Source organism: Ursus maritimus, unplaced genomic scaffold, assembly GCF_017311325.1.
Source record: "Ursus maritimus isolate PB19 unplaced genomic scaffold, ASM1731132v1 scaffold_35, whole genome shotgun sequence".
Classification (NCBI taxonomy): domain Eukaryota; kingdom Metazoa; phylum Chordata; class Mammalia; order Carnivora; family Ursidae; genus Ursus; species Ursus maritimus.
In genome coordinates, this window is record NW_024426119.1 from 9234528 (window position 1) to 9256420 (window position 21893).

Here is a 21893-nt window from a genome sequence, read left to right on the forward strand (position 1 = left end):
GGTTTCAAAAACAGATTTCCCTTCTATAGCTCTCTCCTCTCTGGGATTTCCCCCATATTCTCTAGCTCCAAGGGGCCCTTTTTCCAGTTCCTCTGGCCAAAATGACGTGTTTCTCTCAGTTTTAGTATCCTCTGTTGTCAAGCAGATTCAGGTGACTGGGATTACCTGTGGGGTGAAGCTATGAGTCAAAGACAGAAAAAACTCATGAGGATTCACCCTGCCTCCTTTGAAACACAGAGGTCCCTTTTTTTCCAGTTCCTCTGGACAGAGATACTGGTTTTCTCTTGGGATTTTATGTGTCTATATGGCCACCATGGCACTGTAGCTCCATGACTGGGGCTGACCTCAGGAGAGGGTCAGAAAATGAAAAAACAAAACAAAACAAAACAAAACCACAACAGGAATTCCTTTTATACTCTCCAGTTGTAAAGGGCTTCTTTTCCTGATCCTCTGGCCAGAAAGAGGGGATCTCTCTTGAATTTTTTGCTGTTTATGCCCATTACAAAGCTCTGTGACTCAGGCTATCCTGAGGTCAAAGCTGGGAAATAAAGGAGGAAAAAACCCAGGAAACTCATTGCCAAGCATTCTTCAAATTTTGACTTGCCTCGTCAATCTGCCTTTTTTTTTTTTTAACTTCTCAGAGTCTTTTGATAGGCTTATCTCTCAACTGTAAGGAATATATAAATGAGGTAACAATTTTGAAATTTTTGTTTTTGTTATTAATAACAACATAGTAACAAAATTAGTAACAGTAACAGCTAATGCTTATACTATGTACCATGCACTGTTTCACTTTACAAGGATAACTCAATCCTTCAATTAGTGAGATAGGTACTATTATTATTCCCACCTTGCAAATAAGAAAGTTGAGGCACAGAGAGGTTAAATAACTTGTCCAAGATCACGGAGACAGTAAGCGATGGATCTAAGATTTAACTCCAACCAGTGTGACTCCAGATTAACCACTGTCCATATTGCTTGCCAGTATGAAAATTATTTAATCAAGTAAAGTGATTTAAGCCAAACTTAGTCTTGGCTTTGAAAACCTTTACTTCCTAATACAGAGTCAACAAATCTGTATTGGCAAACCGTATTTTAGAGCAGTAAGTACTTGAGAAAAAATTAAAGACTCTGACACTTAAATCTCACACAGCTAAATATAAAATAATTTTAAGCAAACCTTTGGCATGTTTCATATTATAACCTGATATTCTGGCCAGAACAGTCTGTATCCATTGTGCCAGGGTCAAAAGTTGAGCAAGAGCTTCTGCATTCTCACTGAAAAATGACATTTAAAAATTATTAAGCCATTGGCACAAAGTCAAACTGAAATGATGAACTTGTAGAGTCTTTCTACTATGGATAAATGGCTGTTATAAAAAAGTCAAATTCCTTCAGATTAACTTCCTAGGTCATAGAAACGTATATGTCTAAAAATGTAGTTTCAGCATCATTTAGAATAGCCACAATATGGAAGCAACCTAAGTGTCCATTGATAGATGAATGGATAAAGAAGATGTGGTATATAGACACAACAGGATATTACTCAGCCATAAAAAAGGGTGAGATCTTGCCATTGGTGACAACATGGACAGATTTAGAGGGTATTATGCTAAGTGAAGTAAGTCAGACAGAGAAAGACAAATACCATATGATTTCATTTATATGTGGAATCTAAGAAACAAAACAAATGGAACAAACAAAGCACAAAAGACCCATAAATACGAAGACAAACTCATGGCTGCCAGAGGGGGCGGGGAATGGGCCAAAAGGGGTGAAGGGGAGTGGGAAATACAGGCTTTTAGTTATGGAAAGAATAAGTCATGGGGTTGAAGGTACAGCATAGGGAATATAGTCAATGGTATTGTAATAGTGCTATATGGTGCCAGATGGTAGCTACACTTGTGATGAGCACAGTATAACGTACAGACTTGTCAAATTACTATGCAGTACAACTGAAACTAAGGTAATATTGTGTGTCAACTATATTTCAGTAAAATAAACAAATAAATAAAAGTAAAAATGTAGTTTGGGGAGGGAGGAGAATTTTAAAAGTACAAGGAATAAGATAGGCCCAACACCTAGAAGTAACAAATGTCATTAAATGGAATCACCATTCTAGTCACTCAAATAAAAAACTATGTGTCATCACTGATTTCTCGGATTCTCACAGCCCACCCTCAAACCCAGCAGCCAGTCTTGCTGGTTTTACCTTCTAAATATATCCCAAGTTGATCACTTCTTTCTACCTCCACTGTTACTACCCTAATCCAAGTTACATTATCCCTCACCTGAACTATTTCAATACATTAACTGTTCCTCCTGCTTCCATAACAGTGCTTCATTATTATCTATGTATTCATCGTGTAACAGCCAGAAGGATCTTTTAAAATGTATCTGGTATCACTCTTCTGTTCAAAATACTCCGATGGTTTCCCACCACACATAAAATACTATGTATTTTTAAAATACATTCCACGCATACTGCCTTTACGCTGTGCCTCAAACATGCTGATGTATCCTTACTTCAGGGCATTTGCTCTTTATATTGCCTGTGCTTGAAATTCTCTTCTTCCAGAGAATAGCACTACTTGTCCTTCACTTCATTCAGGTCCCTATCCAAATGTCATTATCCCAAAGAAGAGCTCCCTGATGACTGTGTCCATAGCCTCACGCACCCGGTCTGTTTCTAGCCCTTTACCTTGCTGCTTTAGTTTTGTCATAGTATTTCTCAATACTCAACACTTTGTATTCATATGTTTATTGTTGGTCTCTCCTTTCTGTAATACAAATTCCATAAGGGCAGGGACCTGACCCAAACTTTTATTAACAACCAAGGGAGACTAGAAACAATGTTATTAAAAGGGACTGTTGAAAGGACAGTCTTGAGTGAAGTGAAAATATATAATGAACTATGCCAAAATTCACATATCTGGACATAAATTTGACCTGAGAATTTTTTCAGTTCTCAGAAAGTGTATTATGATTGGTTATGACCAATATTCTTTAAAAATATCAGTTTATTACTAGTTTAAGTTTTTTATACACTCTCAACTTTCACATCTTAGATTATACTCCTGTTGATTTGCCAAAAACAAAAGAGGCAAATATATTCAACTACATAGGTAGGTTCAAGGGCCTAATAGAAATGTTACGTATAATTATGTATTTCGGATCCTAAGTAACAAAGGTGTTACTACACACTAAAAGTGTCACAGGGTTCAAAGAGACCCAGTTGTAAGGATTGGTCTAACTTTAGAAAGGACTGCCCTGAAGCATCCTATTCTTTTTTTTTTTTCCCCCGAAGGTTTTATTTATTTATTGAGAGAGAGAGAGAGAGAGAGAGACAGCATGAATGGGAGGGAGGAGGGGGGAAGGGTAGAGGGAGAGGGAGAAGCAGACTCCCCACCAAGCAGGGAGCCCAACTAAGGGCTCGATCTCAGGACCCTGAGATTAAGACCTGAGCCAAAGCCAGGCGCTCAATGACTAAGCCACCCAGGCACTCCTGAAGCGTCCTATTTGTAAAGACATCAAGGGAAGTAGGTGCTGAATATTCCTTTAGAGAATAATTTACATGTTTAATAGTCCTTACTTGGAAACCACTGTGTAAAAAAGGCTTCTACAAGCTAACAAGAAGTTGGAAAAGTCACTTAATTTTATTATGATTTGTTTTATTTTTGTCTTCATGTGTATAGTTAGGTAAGGCTTTGGAGTCAGGTGTGGGTTCAAATTCTGGGTCTGTCTTGGGACAAGTAAAAACTACTCATGGTCTCCAATTCCTTATCTTTTAAATGGGAATAACAGTACCTGTCTTTATTAGGCTATTTGAGTATTAAAAAAAAATAATGTAGCAAGTGCCTGGTAGAGTGCCTAGAATATATCAATTATTCAAAAAATAAAAGATAAATGCTTCCGATGCCACCTTCTTCCTAACACATGACACTTTATGTCCCTATATGCTGAGTAGAAGACAATTTCCAAATCAGGTTTTCTGATGACCTGGAATAGTAGAGATAGAACAACTTCTTATTGACCCTGATTGCCAAGCCTATCACCCCTGAACATTCTGTTGTGTAAACATGTTAAAAGTCTTATCAACAAAATCATTTTCTTTAGCAAAACTTAGGCAAATTATTACAAATTCATTGAGTTTTAAGAAAATAACAATAATAATACTGTTATCAAGTACAACAGTGACAACATAGAAATATACAATTGTTACAGTTATCATAACAAATGAATAAATTTGCTGTTAAATTCCATTTACAGATGGTCAGCATAGAAACGTGTAAAAACTTAGTCTAAAAACTCAAAAGCTATCCAAAGATACACGATGAATCTAGTTTTTATTTTTCTAGCTAACATTTTGTCCATGTATCTACAGCTAGAAAACTGGATCTTCAGAAAAAACAGAATTAAAAATAATAATACAAAGACCTTTAGAGAAACCAAATTCTGAAGAGTAATTCTAATGGTGTCAAAGGACTATATGAAAGAAATGAATCTTCTCAGCATCTTCTCTCCTTATGTGAATGCTTAAGCTAGAGATCCAAGTTTTCTATTGCTTTCATGGCTGTTAGAAGATACACACAACACACAGATTTGAGTTAATGAACATTACAGCTATTTTAGAGACCCAAAACTGGGGATTTTTATCGTATTTTAAAGGTAGAATAAAAGTTACGAAAAGAAAAAGTATTACTTACTTTAAATAGCAAAAGAAACTAGCAATCTAATCAAAACAGACACAAATGAAAGGATTAAAGACAGCTTTTAAAAAAATTAACCAAAACATGAATTAAAATATACCTGTTTATCCTTTGAGGTTGCAAAGGAATAATGGGGATCACAGTATTACACAGAGACTTGCAAAGAGGGCAAAGATATTCTCCACTCTCCAAATCAAAAAGGTCAACATGAATGCGCTGCTGAGAGCTCAGTTGGACAGCTTCAAAATACCTGCAAAATTCCAAGGCATATGTCCATTCAGAATGATACATTTATCTTTGTTCTAATCCAAGTGACAAAAATTTGGAATTTTTGCCTCAGTAAAAGTCTTTAGAATCTACATGCCCCAATACCCAAGCTACAATTACAGAAGAAACAGGATACCCATTCTTTTGGGGGCAAACTGGAAGACACGTCAGGGCACAAACAAATTTAAAATAATCCTACTGAGTCATAACATGGCTCCTAACCCAAAAGCATGGAAATACAATATAGACACTACTTCCCTAAGTTTCCGATGGCTAACTATAAGAGTAAAGGCCATTACAGGAAAATGATGTATTTTAATAATGCCAAAAGGGTGAACTCTATACAAAAGATTTCCTAGGAATTATATTTCTAAATTTTTCTCTTTTAGAGGTGTCCTATTTTATCTCAAAGGTACTTTTTACTCTATGTTTTCAGGGAAATGAGATTTTTAGGAAGAAAGATGACAGCTTCTTTTACACAAATACTGATCAAGAGCAACCAACTAGCTTACTCCATAAGTACTTCCTCTCCAGGAAGTACAAAGGAGTAGTGAAAATTTAAAGTTGATAACTTTTTAACCCATTTCTAATGGTGATAATGAGTATCACGCAAACAAAATTAGTAATTAAAACTGCTTCAATTATTTACAAAAAAAGGAAGGAAAGAAGACATGAGAAAACATTCTTTTGTGGCCTTTAGTGAACTTCAATTATTCCTAGTTTCTTTCAAAACATGTCAGGAGAACTTACTTCTGCCAGCACACTGCATGCATTACATGACCACAGCTTCCTGTGTAAGTTCCATATGCCAAGTCTGGATCCATGAAAAGTGGGTCCACGGTTTCTGGTACAGGAAGACAAAAAGAGGAGGTATGTATTCATCTCCCCCATGGTCATAAAATGGAAAAAAAAAAAAAGAGATTCTCAGGTCTAAATTTCTAACCATAAACTTCCTTAGGAATTTCCTACTAAACTGTCATAGTATCTTGGTAGCAGAAGATATATTCTTAATAGTAAATAAAAATTTTAGAGAAAAATAAAAAGCTCGACTTCCAAGTAGGATTTAAAATTAGTATGAATTAATGACACCCTGCATTTTTGATTTGCATTTTTATTCTGAACATTAGGTTTAAGTTGCTTTGTCTTAGTTGTTGAAGTGATCTTCTGTGATTCAAGCACAATTTGCTTTTGCAATTTTAAGAGTAATTTCAATTACTTTTTAAGGGATATTTAAGGCATTGTAATCTACTGGATAAATCCAAAAGCAAAGATGAAGTGGTTCAAAATCTGGTTTCATTACATATAACTCATGGCCTTGGGCCTTGCCTCAGTTCCTTCATCTGTAAATGGATTCAATATTGGTACCAAACTCATAGAGTTGTTGTGAGGATTAAGCGAGTAAATACACAAAAAAGCACTTAATAAGTGCCTGGCATACAGTAAGTAATCAATAAATGTTAGTCTTTTTTATCATTATTATTATTATTCCAAGGGTATGTTATAAAGCAGCTAACTCTGATGCAATGTAAAAAAACAAAACAAAACAAAAAAACCCTAATTAGTGTCCCTGTCAAGAAAGCATGAATCTAATCTTGAGGCAACAATCAGACAAATCCACAATGTAAGACACTGTACAGAACAATAGGTCTGCATTTTTCAAAGAAGTTATCATGAAAAAAAAGGGCTAAGTGACTATTTTAGATTAAATTAGACTAAAATAGACATAATAAAAGCAATGCATGAAACATGTCTGGATCCTGAAAAAAGAAAAGTCTAGCTAAAAAAAAATTTTTTTTGAGGGCGACTGGGAAAATCAAAACATGGATTTTACGTTAGGTGATGTTCCTGAATTATTATTCACCTTTTTAAATGTTATAATGGTATGACAGATGTAATAGATTATCCTTAGTTTTAGAAAATGCATGTGGAAATATTTAGGGTGAAAGTCATATGCCTGCATCCTACCTTCAAAAGGTTCAGCAAAGAGAAATGGAGATAGGGCGGAGAGAGACAGACTGAGCAATGTGGCCAAGTTAACAAAAATTACAATTAAAAAATTAAACAAAGGAGCCAATGTGGCATGTAAAGACCTAGAGTCCATTTTACACATGGATAAAATGTGATCTGACTGAATAAAGCTAAATACAGTCTCATTCCCAAACTTCTTTCAATACTTTTTCTAATTATAGAAGTACAAAAAGAAATGCTCGAAAGGATATTTATTAAACAATACATACCCCCTGAGAGTTCTATAGGTTTTCCCCTGTTCTGCGTTAAGGCGGTGGATTTCTGGACACAGGCCGATAATACCATGGCATTATTTTCTATTTTCACCTCTTGTTCTTCTTGGCAGAGGATGCATGTCAGCACCTCCTTTTCAGTAATAGTCGGACCCCGTTTAGGACCCAAAGCAATTCTAGAGTAGTCACTGACTGCTGGGGTGCTACCAAGAGAAACGACCAGAAATGAGGACACAAATTTTGGTCACTTGTCTTTATATTTTGGTAGATTTTAAGTAACTGCAGGGCAAGAACTTTAAGAACAAAAATAGTAAAATAAAAATGATAACTTAGCAATAGTAGCTTAAAATCTTTCCCCTTGATTTTTCTGACTCTTATCAGTTAATTTGCTTATTAGAAAATACATTTTGGGCTGCCAAGTGCAGAAAAGCAGATCACAAAGTAGACTGTATAATTATACCTAATTTATTGTACCAAGAAGCTGGCTTATTAGTTTTTTCTGATTATAAAAGTAATACATGCTTACTAAGGAATTTTGGAACATCTAGAAAAGTATAAAGAAGAAAATAAAAAGCATTATACACTCACAACCTAGAGATAACCATTTGTATATTCCTGTCTAGTTCACTATTTATAACATTCTTTTTACATAATTAAGATCATATCATATTTACAGATTTTCATCCTGCTTTAGTCACTTGAACCTTAACTGTTTTCTCATGTCATTAAAATTTCTTCAGAAACATTGTTTTTAAACGGCTGCACAGTACTCTTACTGTATGCGCTGGTAATAGTTTTATCCATTCCCTCCTTTTAGGCATTTAAGTTTCTATTCTATTTTCGTAGGCATTAAAATAAAAAGTTACATCTTAATGATTTAGCAATTCTTAGTATGTACTCAATGTGTGTAATAATAATATAATAACAGCAAGTATTTATAAAGCACTAATTGCAATGTGAGGCACCGTTTCAAATACTTTATATTACGTTAACTCATTTAATCTTTCCAACAATCCTGAGATAGGTCCTAATATTACCTTCCATTGTTAAGATGAAGAAACTGAGGCCTAGACACAATAAGAAACTTACCTAATAACTCATCACTATGAAGTAGTACAGCCAGGATTTTACCCATGTGATCTGACTTAACAGGCTATGCTCTGAACTACTCTGCAATACTGCCTCTTTACCTGAGCAAGAAGCTTCCTGAAACGTCACAGAACGTTCAACAAACTGGAAATAACTTAAATGTTAATCATCAATGTAAATGAAATTACATAATACAGAATATTATGCAGTTTTTAAAAGGTGCAGTTTAAAAAGCTAGGTGTGATACAACCTCATAGGAGGTGTTCAGCAAGAAGTGGGGTAAGGTTTATTTTTTTGGTTATCATAAGGACTAGGGGACATTACTGGAATGAGTGGATGAGGAGCTAGAAATGCTAACTGTCCTGCAATTCACGGAGCATGAAAAAGAACTGCTGCCCAAATGCCAAGACTGAGAAACACTGAGCTCGTTTTGTACATAAGAACATGTTGCAGATTTCTAAGTGAAAATGACAAGTTGCAGAATGACACATACCACTTATGCAAATAAAATGAAAGACTGAATGAACTATATAATTTCTATAGTTACATATACTTATATGTAATAACATAATAGCCATTCTGACAGGATAAACATAAAACTTATAATCAGAATATCTTCTGAGGAAGGGCAGAAAGGGGTCCTGGATCTAGGTTAGTGCTCAAACAGAACTTTAGCTCTATGTCTAACATTTGATTTTTAAAAGGAAAATGTGCCAATATAGCTGTGTAATTAAAATTTTGTTTCAAAAAATGTAAGAAAATATATTTGTGACTTTGGGATTGAGAAAGCCTTCTTAAGATACAAAAAATTAAAACTCTAAAAGACTGATAAATCTGTCCTTATCAACAATGAAAACTTCTCTATGGCTAAACTTCGTAATTAATGTTAAAAGAATTAGGGACAAAATATGGGAAACATGCAACAAAGTTTAGTATCCATAATTTTAAAGGACTTCTAAGGATCAGTAAAACAAAAGCAAAGTACCCAACAGAGATGGGCAAAGGATAGTAACAGGTAATTCCCAGAAGACGAAACACAACAGACCAGTGAACAATCATATGAAAAGATGCTCAACCTAGTACTAACTAGTAATCAGGGAAATTCAGAATGGCACAGATTTATAATGTTGATTATTTAATTTTTTCAGGTACTGATAATAGTAAGTATTGGTGAAAATGAAGGAAACAGGGACTTTCAAAACCGCTGGGAGTATGAATTGGTAAAACTACTCTGGAGGACATTGTGGCAACATCTATTAAAATTTCAAATAATTATGACTCAGCCCTTTCACATACTAATTCCACCCTTGACAAGTACTTACACAATTGTACAAGAAGGCAAATATAAAAAGGTTCTGACACATTGTTTATAATAAAGGAAAATTGGAAAATAAGGGAAAATCAACTTAAATGCCCCAAGTCTGATAAATAAAATACTGTATATACACACTATGGACTACTATGCAGTAGTCATAAAGAATCATGTAGAATCTACACCATAGATCTATATGCAGTGACATGAAAAGATTTATAAGACACTGTGTAAAAAGCAATCTGCAGAACAAAAGGCATGGTAAAATAAACTATTAAAAAACACAAAACAATTTATGTGCACATTAATAAATGCACAGAAAGAGGTACAGAACAAGAGTTATTTATCAACAATGGTTATCCGTGAAGAAAGATAAGGAATGTAGAAGATGGTCAAAGGGAACTTACTGTATTATTTGAATTGTTTTCAATGAGAACACGGTAATTTTATGTATGCAATCAATCAGGCAATAAAAAATAAAGAATAAAAGTATTAAGGCCATTAATTAACTCTGAGCACATACTTGCTTATATCCTCTTATTTGGATAAATATATCTAATTTCTTTACTCTTTCATTACTTTCTAAACAGTATGTTGCTAATATGTAGTATCTAGAGGGCTAGAACTTGTTAATTGTTTAAAGTTTTGTATTAATTTCTAGTTTTATTACTATCATCAGCCAAGGATACCTTAACCTTCATATCTTTTTTTTAATCTTTAAAATATATAATTTTTATTCTTAGTGGTCCTTGTTAGCATATTCAACTTCAGGACTACAGATATATAATGTATAATGTTTCTACTGTTATTGCAAAGGCAATTTTCTAAAACTATCCACAACACACATTGTTTAAAGAGCAGTGGAAGCTTATTTTTTAAAAATAAGCCACATGAGGTATTTACAATAATTTTAATCAGAATGCTATCAAAAGTACCCTCATTTTGTCTCCTTTTCTCACTGTGACCGTATAACATCCCACAAAGTATGAGTCCTAGCAGGTTAACTGATTTCCCCAAGAGCACACCACAGTGGGACCCAGATTTACTGATTCCCGTTTTCTAATGTGCTATCCATGACCACAACCATGAGCACATTGTCTTCTTTCTCTTTAAGAAAAAAAGAAAAATAAATATAAACCATCTTTTTCAGATGAAGGATTTTTTGTTTTCAATCTATAATAACTGCAGTCATTTTTACAAGAAATCATAAAAATGATGTGGGATATTTGAACTGATACATAAATGTGCATCTAAAAAACCCTGTGCAATATGTAACACACTCTGCAATACGTAATATAAAAGAAAATTAAGATAAGTTCAAAGAAACACAAAAAGTACAATTAGTACTTAGATTTTTTTTTAACATAAAAAAATAAATAAAAGAGCCTGTGCATACAAGATAACAGAAGTTGATCTAATTTTTGCCATTCCCATTTTTTATCTTCTTCTTCTTTTTTTTTTTTTTTTTAAAGATTTTATTTATTTATTCGACAGACATAGAGACAGCCAGCGAGAGAGGGAACACAAGCAGGGGGAGTGGGAGAGGAAGAAGCAGGCTCATAATGGAAGAGCCTGATGTGGGGCTGGATCCCAGAATGCCGGGATCACGCCCTGAGCCGAAGGCAGACGCTTAACCGCTGTGCCACCCAGGCGCCCCCCCATTTTTTATCTTCTTGTGTATAAAGCCTCTCAACAAACTATTTGTGCACTTGAACTGCTTATGAACATAAACTTACATTCAATAAATACCTTAAGAGCTTTCACTTGTGCCTTTCCTTTGTTTAAAAATAATGTAATTTCCCTTACTATAAAAAAAATTTTGGAAAAATTTTATTTAAAATGAATATGTCCTTTTTTCTCCAAAAAACTGAGTTGCTAATTTCTAGTTTTGCTTGGTTTACCTCTCTTCCTCCATAATGGAGTCTTCTTTCCCAGACATTTCTGAGGTGCTGTCATACATGAGTTTGTGAGTTTCAATAAAGTTTTTCTGTAAAGCAGACATCTGAGCCATGATCTTCTGGCGATGCAGTCTAGCAGCTTCAGCTTTTCTTTTCCGCTCTGCTTTCTCCTTATCATGAGTAATCTGGGTATTAAGAAACCACAAAAATTAGGTAAGATCCATTGTTGAAATTTACATATACTGTTCAGTCAGGCAAAATTTCCTAGAGTAAGAGTCTGATAAAATTTGATCACCGCTTAAGCCTAGATTCAATCTGATGTCTCAAAATAAGTATACAGGCTCCATCATATCATACAACTAATTGAGCTTTTGATTGTTTCAATAATTCAGTGTAAAAGCCCCAAGCACCTTAAATATCTAATAAATTGCCTTTTATACTCAATGCAGGTAGATTAAGAAATAGAGTTAAAAGAAAAAATTTTTAAATCATATGTCAATCATTCAATCACTGATATTTAATCAATTTTACCCAACTTGATGATATCTAATAGTTACTACTATATGCACTGCTAAGACTGAGAACTTAAACATATTACTGAGATGTATGATGCCTTTTTATTGTTTATATCTAACTTAAGTCCAGTGTTTTTCTTTTAGGAGGGATAGTTAAGTATCACAAGTAATAAAAAAAAAATCACAAGTAACAATATTCTCAAAATTTTAAGATTAGAATCATCAAAACCTGATTTGTTATATTATAGAAATTTGTAACCTAAATATTACTGCATTTCATTGAATCTAAGATGTACCATTATCTTATGTTCTAGTAGGAAAAGGATGTGGCTAATTAAATTATAAGAAGTCATTAATTATAGGATATACCCAATTTCAGACATCAGAATATTTTAAAAATTAACAAAATATGGTATTTCCAACAGAGCTCCACTGTACATCAATTTCCTCTGCTTTTATAAAATACATATATTATATTGGACAACTATATGTCAAATACTAATCCCTGTGTTATAGAAATACAACGAACAAAAGAAGATGGACATCTCACAGACTTTACAACAAACAGGTTCCCTCTAACAAAAATCCAGCAGCTCTCTTACACTAGTAAAGTTCAAAGACAGAGAAGAACATCACCATTTTTATAATGTTATTACCTCATCATTCTTAATAGATTCTGATCCTGATGTAGTTGCTACAATTAAACAGGATTTTTCTCTTAATCGCTTCACTGTGTCAAACATCTGTGAGAAATGGATGAAATGTTAAAAGAAAATTTGGTTAGAGTGACCAGAAACAGAAAAATTCACTAATTTGATTTTGTCATATGTCACACCAAATGTCTTTGACTTAAACCTGACAATATATTCACACACACAAATAGTTACACATGTAAATAGTTATATAAATAGTTTAAGTATATAAAAAGTGACTCCTATGACAAACACCTCCCCTCACTGATGAGCAATATACCTAAAAAGGAGGTTGCAGGCAGTAAAATCAGCTGATTCCATCTGCAGATATGAGCATACCTCTACTTTTGCCAGGGGAAAAATTTTTTTTTACTTTAAAATAACATTTTTAAGAAAAAGACATATAAAGACAAAAAAACAAAATGGAAAGTGAAACCCCCTCTTCCTGATGCCAGTTGCTCTCCCCAAAATTAAACTAAATTAAGATGATTAAGGGGCACCTGGGTGGCTCAGTTGGTTAAGTGTCTAACTCTTGACTTTGACTCAGGTTATGATCTCAGGGTCATGAGACTAAGCCCTGCGTTGGGGCTCCACTCTGGGTGTGAAGCCTGCTTAAGATTCTCTCTCCCTCGTCTATCCCTCTTCTTTTGCCCCTCCCCTGACTTCTCTTAAAAAAATTTTTTTTGGGGGGCGCCTGGGTAGCGCAGTTGTTAAGCATCTGCCTTCGGCTCAGGGCGTGATCCCAGCATTGTGGGATCAAGCCCCACATCAGGCTCCTCCGCTAGGAGCCTGCTTCTTCCTCTCCCACTCCCCCTGCTTGTGTTCCCTCTCTCGCTGGCTGTCTCTGTCAAATAAATAAATAAAATCTTTAAAAAAATATTTTTTTTTGCAGAAAAAAAATTCAGAATATATATTTCTCCATATTTACATATATTTTCATCAAATGCAACCCTACCATACACACTGTTTCCTATCTCTCTTTTTCACCTTAACATTTACCTGTGAAGATATTTCCACAATAGCTTATATAGATGAGTCTCATTCTTTTTAACAAAAACCAAAGTTTCAGCAATAGGATGGTACATCCACAAAACTTATTTATATTTTGAAGGACTCCCATTCTCATGTGTAAAAACCTCCCACAAGGAACTTACAACACAACTTTATATTAAACATTTGGGGAAAATACCTAATGATTGTTAAGAGTTGATGCTTGCACTTTTTGTATATTTTGACAATGAACTTTGGTATTCTAAAAGAAAATAAATTTTTGGAAATAGATCTTCAATATATAACATTCTATCTACAGAATATAAATCTTGAACTAAATGTAGTTTAATTTCTTTTTTTTCTTTCTTTTTTTTTTTTTTTGAGTAGGCTCCACGCCCACTGTGGAGACCAACGTGGGACTTGAACTCACAACCCTGAGATCAAGACCTGAGCAGAGATCAAGAGTTGAACTGAGTTACCCAGGCACCCTGATTTCTTTTCTTTTCTTTTTTAAGATTTCATTTATTTGAGAGAGGGAGAGACTGTGCACATGAGTTGGGGGGAAGGGACAGAGAGAGAGAGGGAGAAGCAGACTCCCCACTGAGCAGAGAGCCCAACTCAGGGCTCGATTTTAGGACCCCAGGATCATGACCTGAGCCGAAGGCAAACACTTAACTGAGCCTGAACCCCCCAATTTATTTTCTTAATAAGAGCTGAATACTTATCTACCTTGTTTCTGTTTTCATTTTATATTTTTTAAATGATTATATTGGCAAATTTAACACAAATACTAAATACTTGTGAATTCTACTCCAAGAGAAACCTTAATAATAAGGTTTCTTATTATTGATATAAGAATAAGATTCTTATTTATATCTTATCTTATTCTTATATAAGAATTATATCCAGCATGTTTAAGAAGTATCTCTAGTTATGAAAAAAGCTGACTTCTTGAAGTACAAGTCAGTACAAAGATCTCCAATTGATAGGAATATGGAAAATAAGCATTCTATATTCTAGTTACCAAAACAATATCTAGCTGATCACATCAGAATCTTTTACTAAATACAGTGAGGGGAAAGTCCATAATCTTGGCTTCATGTTTCCATGTGGAGGGTTTCCCATTAAGGTAATATTCCTGGCTTCTCTCCCTACCCCTTATTCACTCCTCTCCAAAGGCAGTGGTATCCACTCAACAGTTCAAACTCCAAATTCGAGTCCGTTTTGACTCCCTGATCTCCCTTATCCTTTCCACCATTATTTATCAGCAAATTCTATACATTCTGCCACCAAATTACACCTGAATCAGTTCAGCCTCTCACCATCTGCATCTGAGCCTTGGTCATGCTCATTTCTCAACAGGATTTCTGCAACAGTGTTTTTTTTTTTTTTAAGATTTTATTTATTTATTTGAGAGAGAGAGAGAGAAGGAGAACACAAGCAGGGGGGAGGGGTAGAGGGAGAGAGAGAAGCAGACTCCCTGCAGAAGAGGGAGCCTGACATGGGGCTCGATCCCAGGACCCTGAGATCACGACCTGAGCCAAAGGCAGACGCTTAACTGACTGAGCCAACCAGGCACCCCTCTGCAGCAATATTCTAATAGTTTCCCTGCTTTTACTTTTGTCCCCTATAATCCACTTACACCACGGAGCCACAGTGATCTTACAGAAGTAGAGACCAGATTACAGCATTTAAAATCCTTCGATGGTTTCCCACTGTTCTCAAAAATAACATCTACCACCTTACCCTCAGCTGTCAGGTCCTACATGATCTGGCTCTTGGCTGCCCCTCTGACCTTGTTGCCTACCTTCCTCTCCCTCCCTCATTGTGCTTCCTTCATACTGGCCTTCTTCTGGCCACCTTAGAGCTTTTGCAGTGCCATTTCCTTTTTGTGGAATACTCTTCCAGATTTTTATAAGTCTGGCTCCATGTCATTCAGTTTCAATGTCACCTCCTAAACGAGGACTTTTTTTTTTTTTTAAGATTTATTTATTTATTTGAAAGAGAGAGAGAGAGAACAAGCACGAGCAGGAGAGGCAGAGGGAGAGGGACAGAGAATCTCAAGCAGACTCTGCCCTAAGCACAGAGCTTGACATGGGGCTCGATCTTGCAACCCTGAGATCATGACCTGAGCCGAAACCAAGAGTTGGATGCTTAACCAACTACACCATCCAGGTGCCCCAAAAGAGGTCTTTCTGATTACCCATCTGAAGTCACCCTCTACCCATCTACTGAATTATCCTTTTCTTGTTCATTGCCTGTACCTCAACTAGTGTATGCCCTATGATACCAAGCACCTTATCTGTGCTGTTCAGAGTCTAGAAATGACAATGGCACACAACAGGCATTCAACACATGCTGACTGAATAACGACACGAATATATCTTATTAAAAAAAAATTCCACTAAAACATGAAAAAATATGAGTGACCATGAAATCAGTAGTAAATGACTTTACAATTAGAGAATAATGGTTTAACATTACAGACAGAGGAGTCTTCAATATTTAAACCAAGATTGATACAGTTTATTTATCAGGTTCACCTGGAGTATCCATGTTATCATATCCTTCTGGCCTTCTAACTGGGGGATTCCTTTGAGTTTTTCCAAAAGCATTTGTATATTCTGAGCATTCATGGCTGAACTTCCCAATCCTTTTTTAAAACACAAAAGTTATAAATCATAAATAAAACCCTTCATAATTATAATCCATAATTAATGTTATGTTATTCACATTGATAACCAAAGTTCACAATCACTCCCTTAACTACATTAATTTTTCAACAGAAGAATCTGCAATGACATGAAGTACTCAGTATTAATTAAACAACTCGAATAACTTGAATTACTTGAGAACTCTTAATACATTTTACCCCTGGGGCTGCTAAGTAAAAGATCCCTTTAATGATCTGTCTCCCACCTTTCTTCCACATGGTTGTCTAGTAAAAGTAGTTAATGAGAACCAAAGCTCCCAAAAATATGAAAGTGGGGGCTTTTTATATCCATAAACTGAACAGGTTTATGATGTCTTCAAGGACCTAAAAAATACAGTCTATAAACAAAATATGAGATGCTTTTCTCCTACTGGTCTCCTAATCAATGTCCCTAGAATGTCCTTTGATGAAACTGTCTTATCTAATAAATAAATCTAAATACATCTTAATAAAAATCTATTCTAAACCTATCCTGTTCTGACAGGAAGAAAACAGTTCAAGATAAACACACTATCATTTACTCAGACATCTATAATCATTTTACATTCAGGAACATTAGTATCTTCGTAGATGGGGTAGTGTGAATATTATGGTTGACGAAGCAGCAAATATCTGTAACACTGAGACAAAGAATGAAAGTAAGAAACCATCAATGAACACATCCCCCACTCAAAAAAAGGGGAGGTTAAGCAGTAAAAAAGTCTGTCGTAGGGATTAAAAACATATTTTTATTGTTGAAAACACTAGTTAAGAACTAAAGGTGGTAGGAAAAGTCTTAATTTCAGAATTGTCTGTGCTTTAAGGAGTGGTAGAGTAACACTCTGTAAGAGCTAAATTTTCACTTATAAATTGGTAATTAGCTGAAGCTATGCTGAAAATTAATACTAAAACATACTTGAAGCCTTATGGTAAAAGTCAAATGTCACTTCTTCTTCAGGAGCTTTTTGAAGCTGTTGCTTTTCTTCTAGTAAACCCAATCCCAGAATATGAAATGCCTGAAAGAGGAATATGAAAAGATCTATAAAACTCTGCATCCTCAAGTAAATATATTTTAAATTAAGGTAAAAAATAAGCAATCTGATAGGTAAAAAAGGGGCAAAGGTTATGAACAAGCAGTTCACAGAAAGAGAAACAATAAGTACACGTATGAAAAATGTTCAACCTCAAAAAAATGTGAACTGAAACAAGACCATCCTGTTTTCACCTATTAGAGTGGCAAAAATTTTAGAGTTTAGTAAAATACGGAGCTAGCTGAGGGGCTGGGAAACAGGCACTTTTCACCCCACTGGTGATGGCAAAGTAAACTGGTATAATACTTTTGAAGGCCAATTTGATATTTATCAAAAATGTGAAGGTACAGACCTAGTATTAGGAATCAGTATGAAAGATACAATCAAGTATGCAAAGATATTTGTACAAGGACGTTCATTTCAGTTGTTATACAGAGACCTAAACACAACCTAAATGTCTATTAATAGGAGACTGGTTAAATGCACCATACATATCCATACAACGGAACATACATCTATCAAGAATGAAATAGGCCTATATGTGCTAATGTGGAATGATTTCCAGAAGATACAAACCTTTAACAGTGCTCATCTCCTAGGTAGGACACATCTTTGATTTCAAATATATCTCCATGGCCTGAAATTTTTTACTCATGTATTTACCACTGTTGTAACAAAAACTGAGATACATATATGGTATGACCAGCATTTAGAACTTCCAGACCAATAACAGCCAACGAAGATAGAAAATTACATTAAATTAATTAATTTTTAAATTAAGTTAAATAAATACCCAGTTACAGCTACCAAAGGTGACATTACTAAGTAATTTATCTATAACAATATCAAGGGAAAAAAAGCCTCTTCCACTTAATGAGCTAATTCTCACAAAAACTCTATTAAATAATTGTACCCACTTACCAGTGGAGAAATTATTGTTTGCTCCTAAATAGGAAGTGGGTAACCCAAGATTCAAGTCTGTCTTCAAATAACTATTTGCTCACAATACAAATGAAATAAGAAATATAGAAAATTATGATGCAGTAAGGATATACCAATTCACTGTTAGCAGGGCAGGCTTCCCCTCCCCCCAATATAAATGGTTCTCAAGAGTTAGGATACTAAGAACATGAGAATGTATGACTAAGAAAGTCTGTGCCACATCTCAACTATTTTTAATGATCCCTAGATCTCAGGTGCTCTAGTGTGGTTCTGACTGAAGTTACAAAGTTAGATCAAAGATCTTCTCCCTGGTTCCTCACAAACCCTATGATGTAGAGACAATATCGGAAGTAGAAAAATATTTCAAGTATGCATACCATCTGAAGCATTCCTTCAGTCCACAAGTTTGAATCTGCGTCAAGTGCCCGCTCAAATATGGTCCTGAGGATGTACATCATGATATCACAATTGAGAAGGTTAACCACTTTGCTGAAAGCTGGACAGAATTCAGGAGGTGGTGGTGGTGGTAATGCTGTAGTGAGTGGGAGATGGATAGGAGAAGAGACAAACAAGTATATTTTTATTTGGGTTATCCTACATGCTAAATTGAATATGTCAAAATCATATATTACATGTGGAACAACACATGATTTTTGTTACCTTTAAAGCACTGAACACATCAATGTCAAGGGAAATATAAGTCACTATATCAATCACCCAAAATAAACTCTATTTGCTATAAATTTAAAAATTCTATCACCATTGATGTAAGCCACATTTTAATATGAGGACAAGAATTAAAGGGTTCTTTGCACTTCCATTAGTTGCCCGCTTTTAAAAAACAACAAAGACAAAAATGAAAAACACTACATGCTTTGCTGAAACAAAAACCACAGAAAACAATCAAAATGAGTCAGTTCAGGGACACCTGGGGGGTTCAGTCACTTAAGTATCTGACTCTTGATTTGGCTCGGGTTATGATCTCAGGGTTGTGAGATGGAGCCCTGCATCAGGCTCTGCAATTGGAGCAGAGTTGGAGTCTGCTTGTCTTTCTCCCTCCCCCTCTGCCCCTCCCCCTCTGCCTCTCCCCCTGCTCACTCTCTCTCAAAATAAAAAAATAAAATCTTAAAAAATGAATCAACTCAGAATCTCACTTTTTACCTTCATCTTTGTTTTCTTGTTTTCTCCTTTTTTTCTGCATATGTTCTGCCTATGTATTAAAAAAAAAAAAAAAGAGTAAATTTAAATAGACTGCCTGGCAAGCATGAAACAAACGGGATACTTTGAAGCAGGCAGGAAAGATCCAGAAGCCTACCAAAACATATGTATGCTTCAAAATGTATTCAAAGTATATATTCAAAATGTTACCTTGTGCCAGAAATAAAATGACTGTTCTAGGAAAAGCCACGGCAAACCAGACGAGTAACATCCCTCCTCAAGATTTTACTCCCCATTCTTTTGGTCAACATTACTCATTTAATGCCTAGTATATATATTCAGGGCATTGTACTATGGGCTGGAAATTATTCATTCATATTTATAAGGATAAGTCCAGACATTGCCCTAAATGATCAAACTTAACATTACCCTTAATGGGACAAATAGACATTATGTGCCTACTGACATGCTACAATATATTACCTATATATATTCTTGTCCCAAAACGTTTCACTTGAATCTAACCATTAGAATACAATCAGGCACATCCAGAATGTAGGATATTCTAAAAGATCAGTAGCCTGTAACTCTACAGAAATGGCATTATTATAAAAGACAAAAAAGGCAAAAAGATTATCCTAAATTAAAGGAGATTACAGAAGCATGAGACCAAGTGAAGTGCAGGATTCCTGATTGAATCCTCCTCCCCATGCGACAGTGATAAAGGATATTTCTGGTAAATCAGAAAAAAATAAATATTGTCTGTACACTAGATAACATTACTGATTCCATTTTAATTTCTTGGGTGAGATATTGGCCTCTATTAATGAGGACCAGTATGAAACTACAGAAAAACCAGGAAATTTTAAAGCATTTTAGATTTATTTAATGAACAGGGTATCTTTTCCTACCTTGCTATGCTGCGTTTTGGAATAATGATAAAAGTACATATTGAAGTCTTTCAATGATTCATCTTTCAGTTCATAAACTCCATGGCCTGACACACCTGGTTTCCTAAACAGAAAGTACAGAGATGAACTGCAGTGTTCTTGTAGTATAAAATACTGACATAATAAGAACCTAAAAATCAATCAAACTGTCAGAATCTAGAAGAAATATGATCATTTATCAATTAGCTCACTTAAACTGAAATGACAAATTTCAACAGTAGAACTAAAAACCTACATTGCAAGCTCAAAGTCTTGATAACAGCCAAGTTGTGTTTCATATTTAAGAAATTTAAATAAATCTGAGGAAGTTTATTTTATACTATACAGGACTGATCTCATGCCCTACTTAATTTGCTAAGGCTTTCTAAAATGGTAGTGAGATATCAAATCGTGGATGAAAATACAGTGTTGGGACACCTGGTGGCTCAGTCAATTAAGCCTCCAACTTCTGATTTCGGCTCAGGTCATGACCTCAGGGTCATGAGATGGAGCCCTGTGTTGGGCTCATGCGCAGTGGGAAGTCTGCTTGAGATTCTGTCTCCCTCTTCCTTTGCCCCTCCCCCCATGTGCAAATATGCTCGCTCACTTTCTAATAAATAAATAAATCTTAAAAAAAAAAGAAAAAGAAAAAGGTGTTGAATCCTTTACACAGCACTAAAAGGAAAAGCATCAAAGCCAAAAGGAATACTTCATATTTATTCAGCACATTAAATAGCTTTGGGTTTCTATTGAACTTTTAAGTGAAATATGTTATGGAGTATTATTAAACCATAAAAAAGCTACATGCTATTTTAAAAGTTATTTAAAACTAGTAATTTATCTGTGAAATAAAAGTAGAAATTCACTACCAGTAGGAATTTTTTTGAATTTCAAGAATTAATCCACTTACAATCTTATTTCCATTTCATGTATCTCAAAGAACCAAAGAATTATAAAATCTCCCATTCAGTATGCTGCTTTTTTGTTTTGTTGATGATTTCCTTCACTGTGCAAAAGCTTTTTATTTTAATGTAGTCCCAATAGTTTATTTTTGCTTTTGTTTCACTTGTCAGGAGACATCTAGAAAAATGCTGCTATAGCTGATGTCAGAGAAATTACTGCCTGTGTTCTCTTTTAGGATTTTTATGGCTTTAGGTCTCACATTAGAGTCTTTAGTCATGCTAGGCTTATTTTTGTGTATGGTGTTAATAGGTAGCCCAGTTTCATTCCTTTACATGGAGTTGTCCAATTTTTTTCCCAGTACCATTTATTGAGGAGACTGTTTTCCCCATTGTACATTCTTGCCTCCTTTTCCATAGCTTAAATGACCATATAATTATAGGTTTACTTCTGGGCTCTCTTTTCTATTCCATTAATCTATGTGCCTGTTTTTGTGCCAGTAGCATACCATTTTTTAAAAAATTATTAT

The 21893-nt window shown here is 34.9% G+C and overlaps 1 protein-coding gene across 1 annotated transcript in view; it reads right to left on the minus strand.

Annotated features, from left to right (window-relative positions):
* UBR1 (ubiquitin protein ligase E3 component n-recognin 1) overlaps positions 1-21893 on the minus strand; it is a 130851-nt gene that overhangs the window by 35223 nt on the left and 73735 nt on the right. The window contains exons 23-33 of the mRNA XM_008702183.2: positions 20447-20549; positions 19539-19587; positions 18755-18909; positions 17321-17420; positions 16256-16365; positions 12687-12773; positions 11519-11700; positions 7214-7419; positions 5727-5820; positions 4810-4959; positions 1181-1278 (exon numbers count right to left, since the gene is read on the minus strand). Of these exons, the coding sequence (XP_008700405.1) occupies positions 1181-1278; positions 4810-4959; positions 5727-5820; positions 7214-7419; positions 11519-11700; positions 12687-12773; positions 16256-16365; positions 17321-17420; positions 18755-18909; positions 19539-19587; positions 20447-20549 (1334 nt within the window). The remainder of the gene's footprint in view (positions 1-1180; positions 1279-4809; positions 4960-5726; positions 5821-7213; positions 7420-11518; positions 11701-12686; positions 12774-16255; positions 16366-17320; positions 17421-18754; positions 18910-19538; positions 19588-20446; positions 20550-21893) is intronic.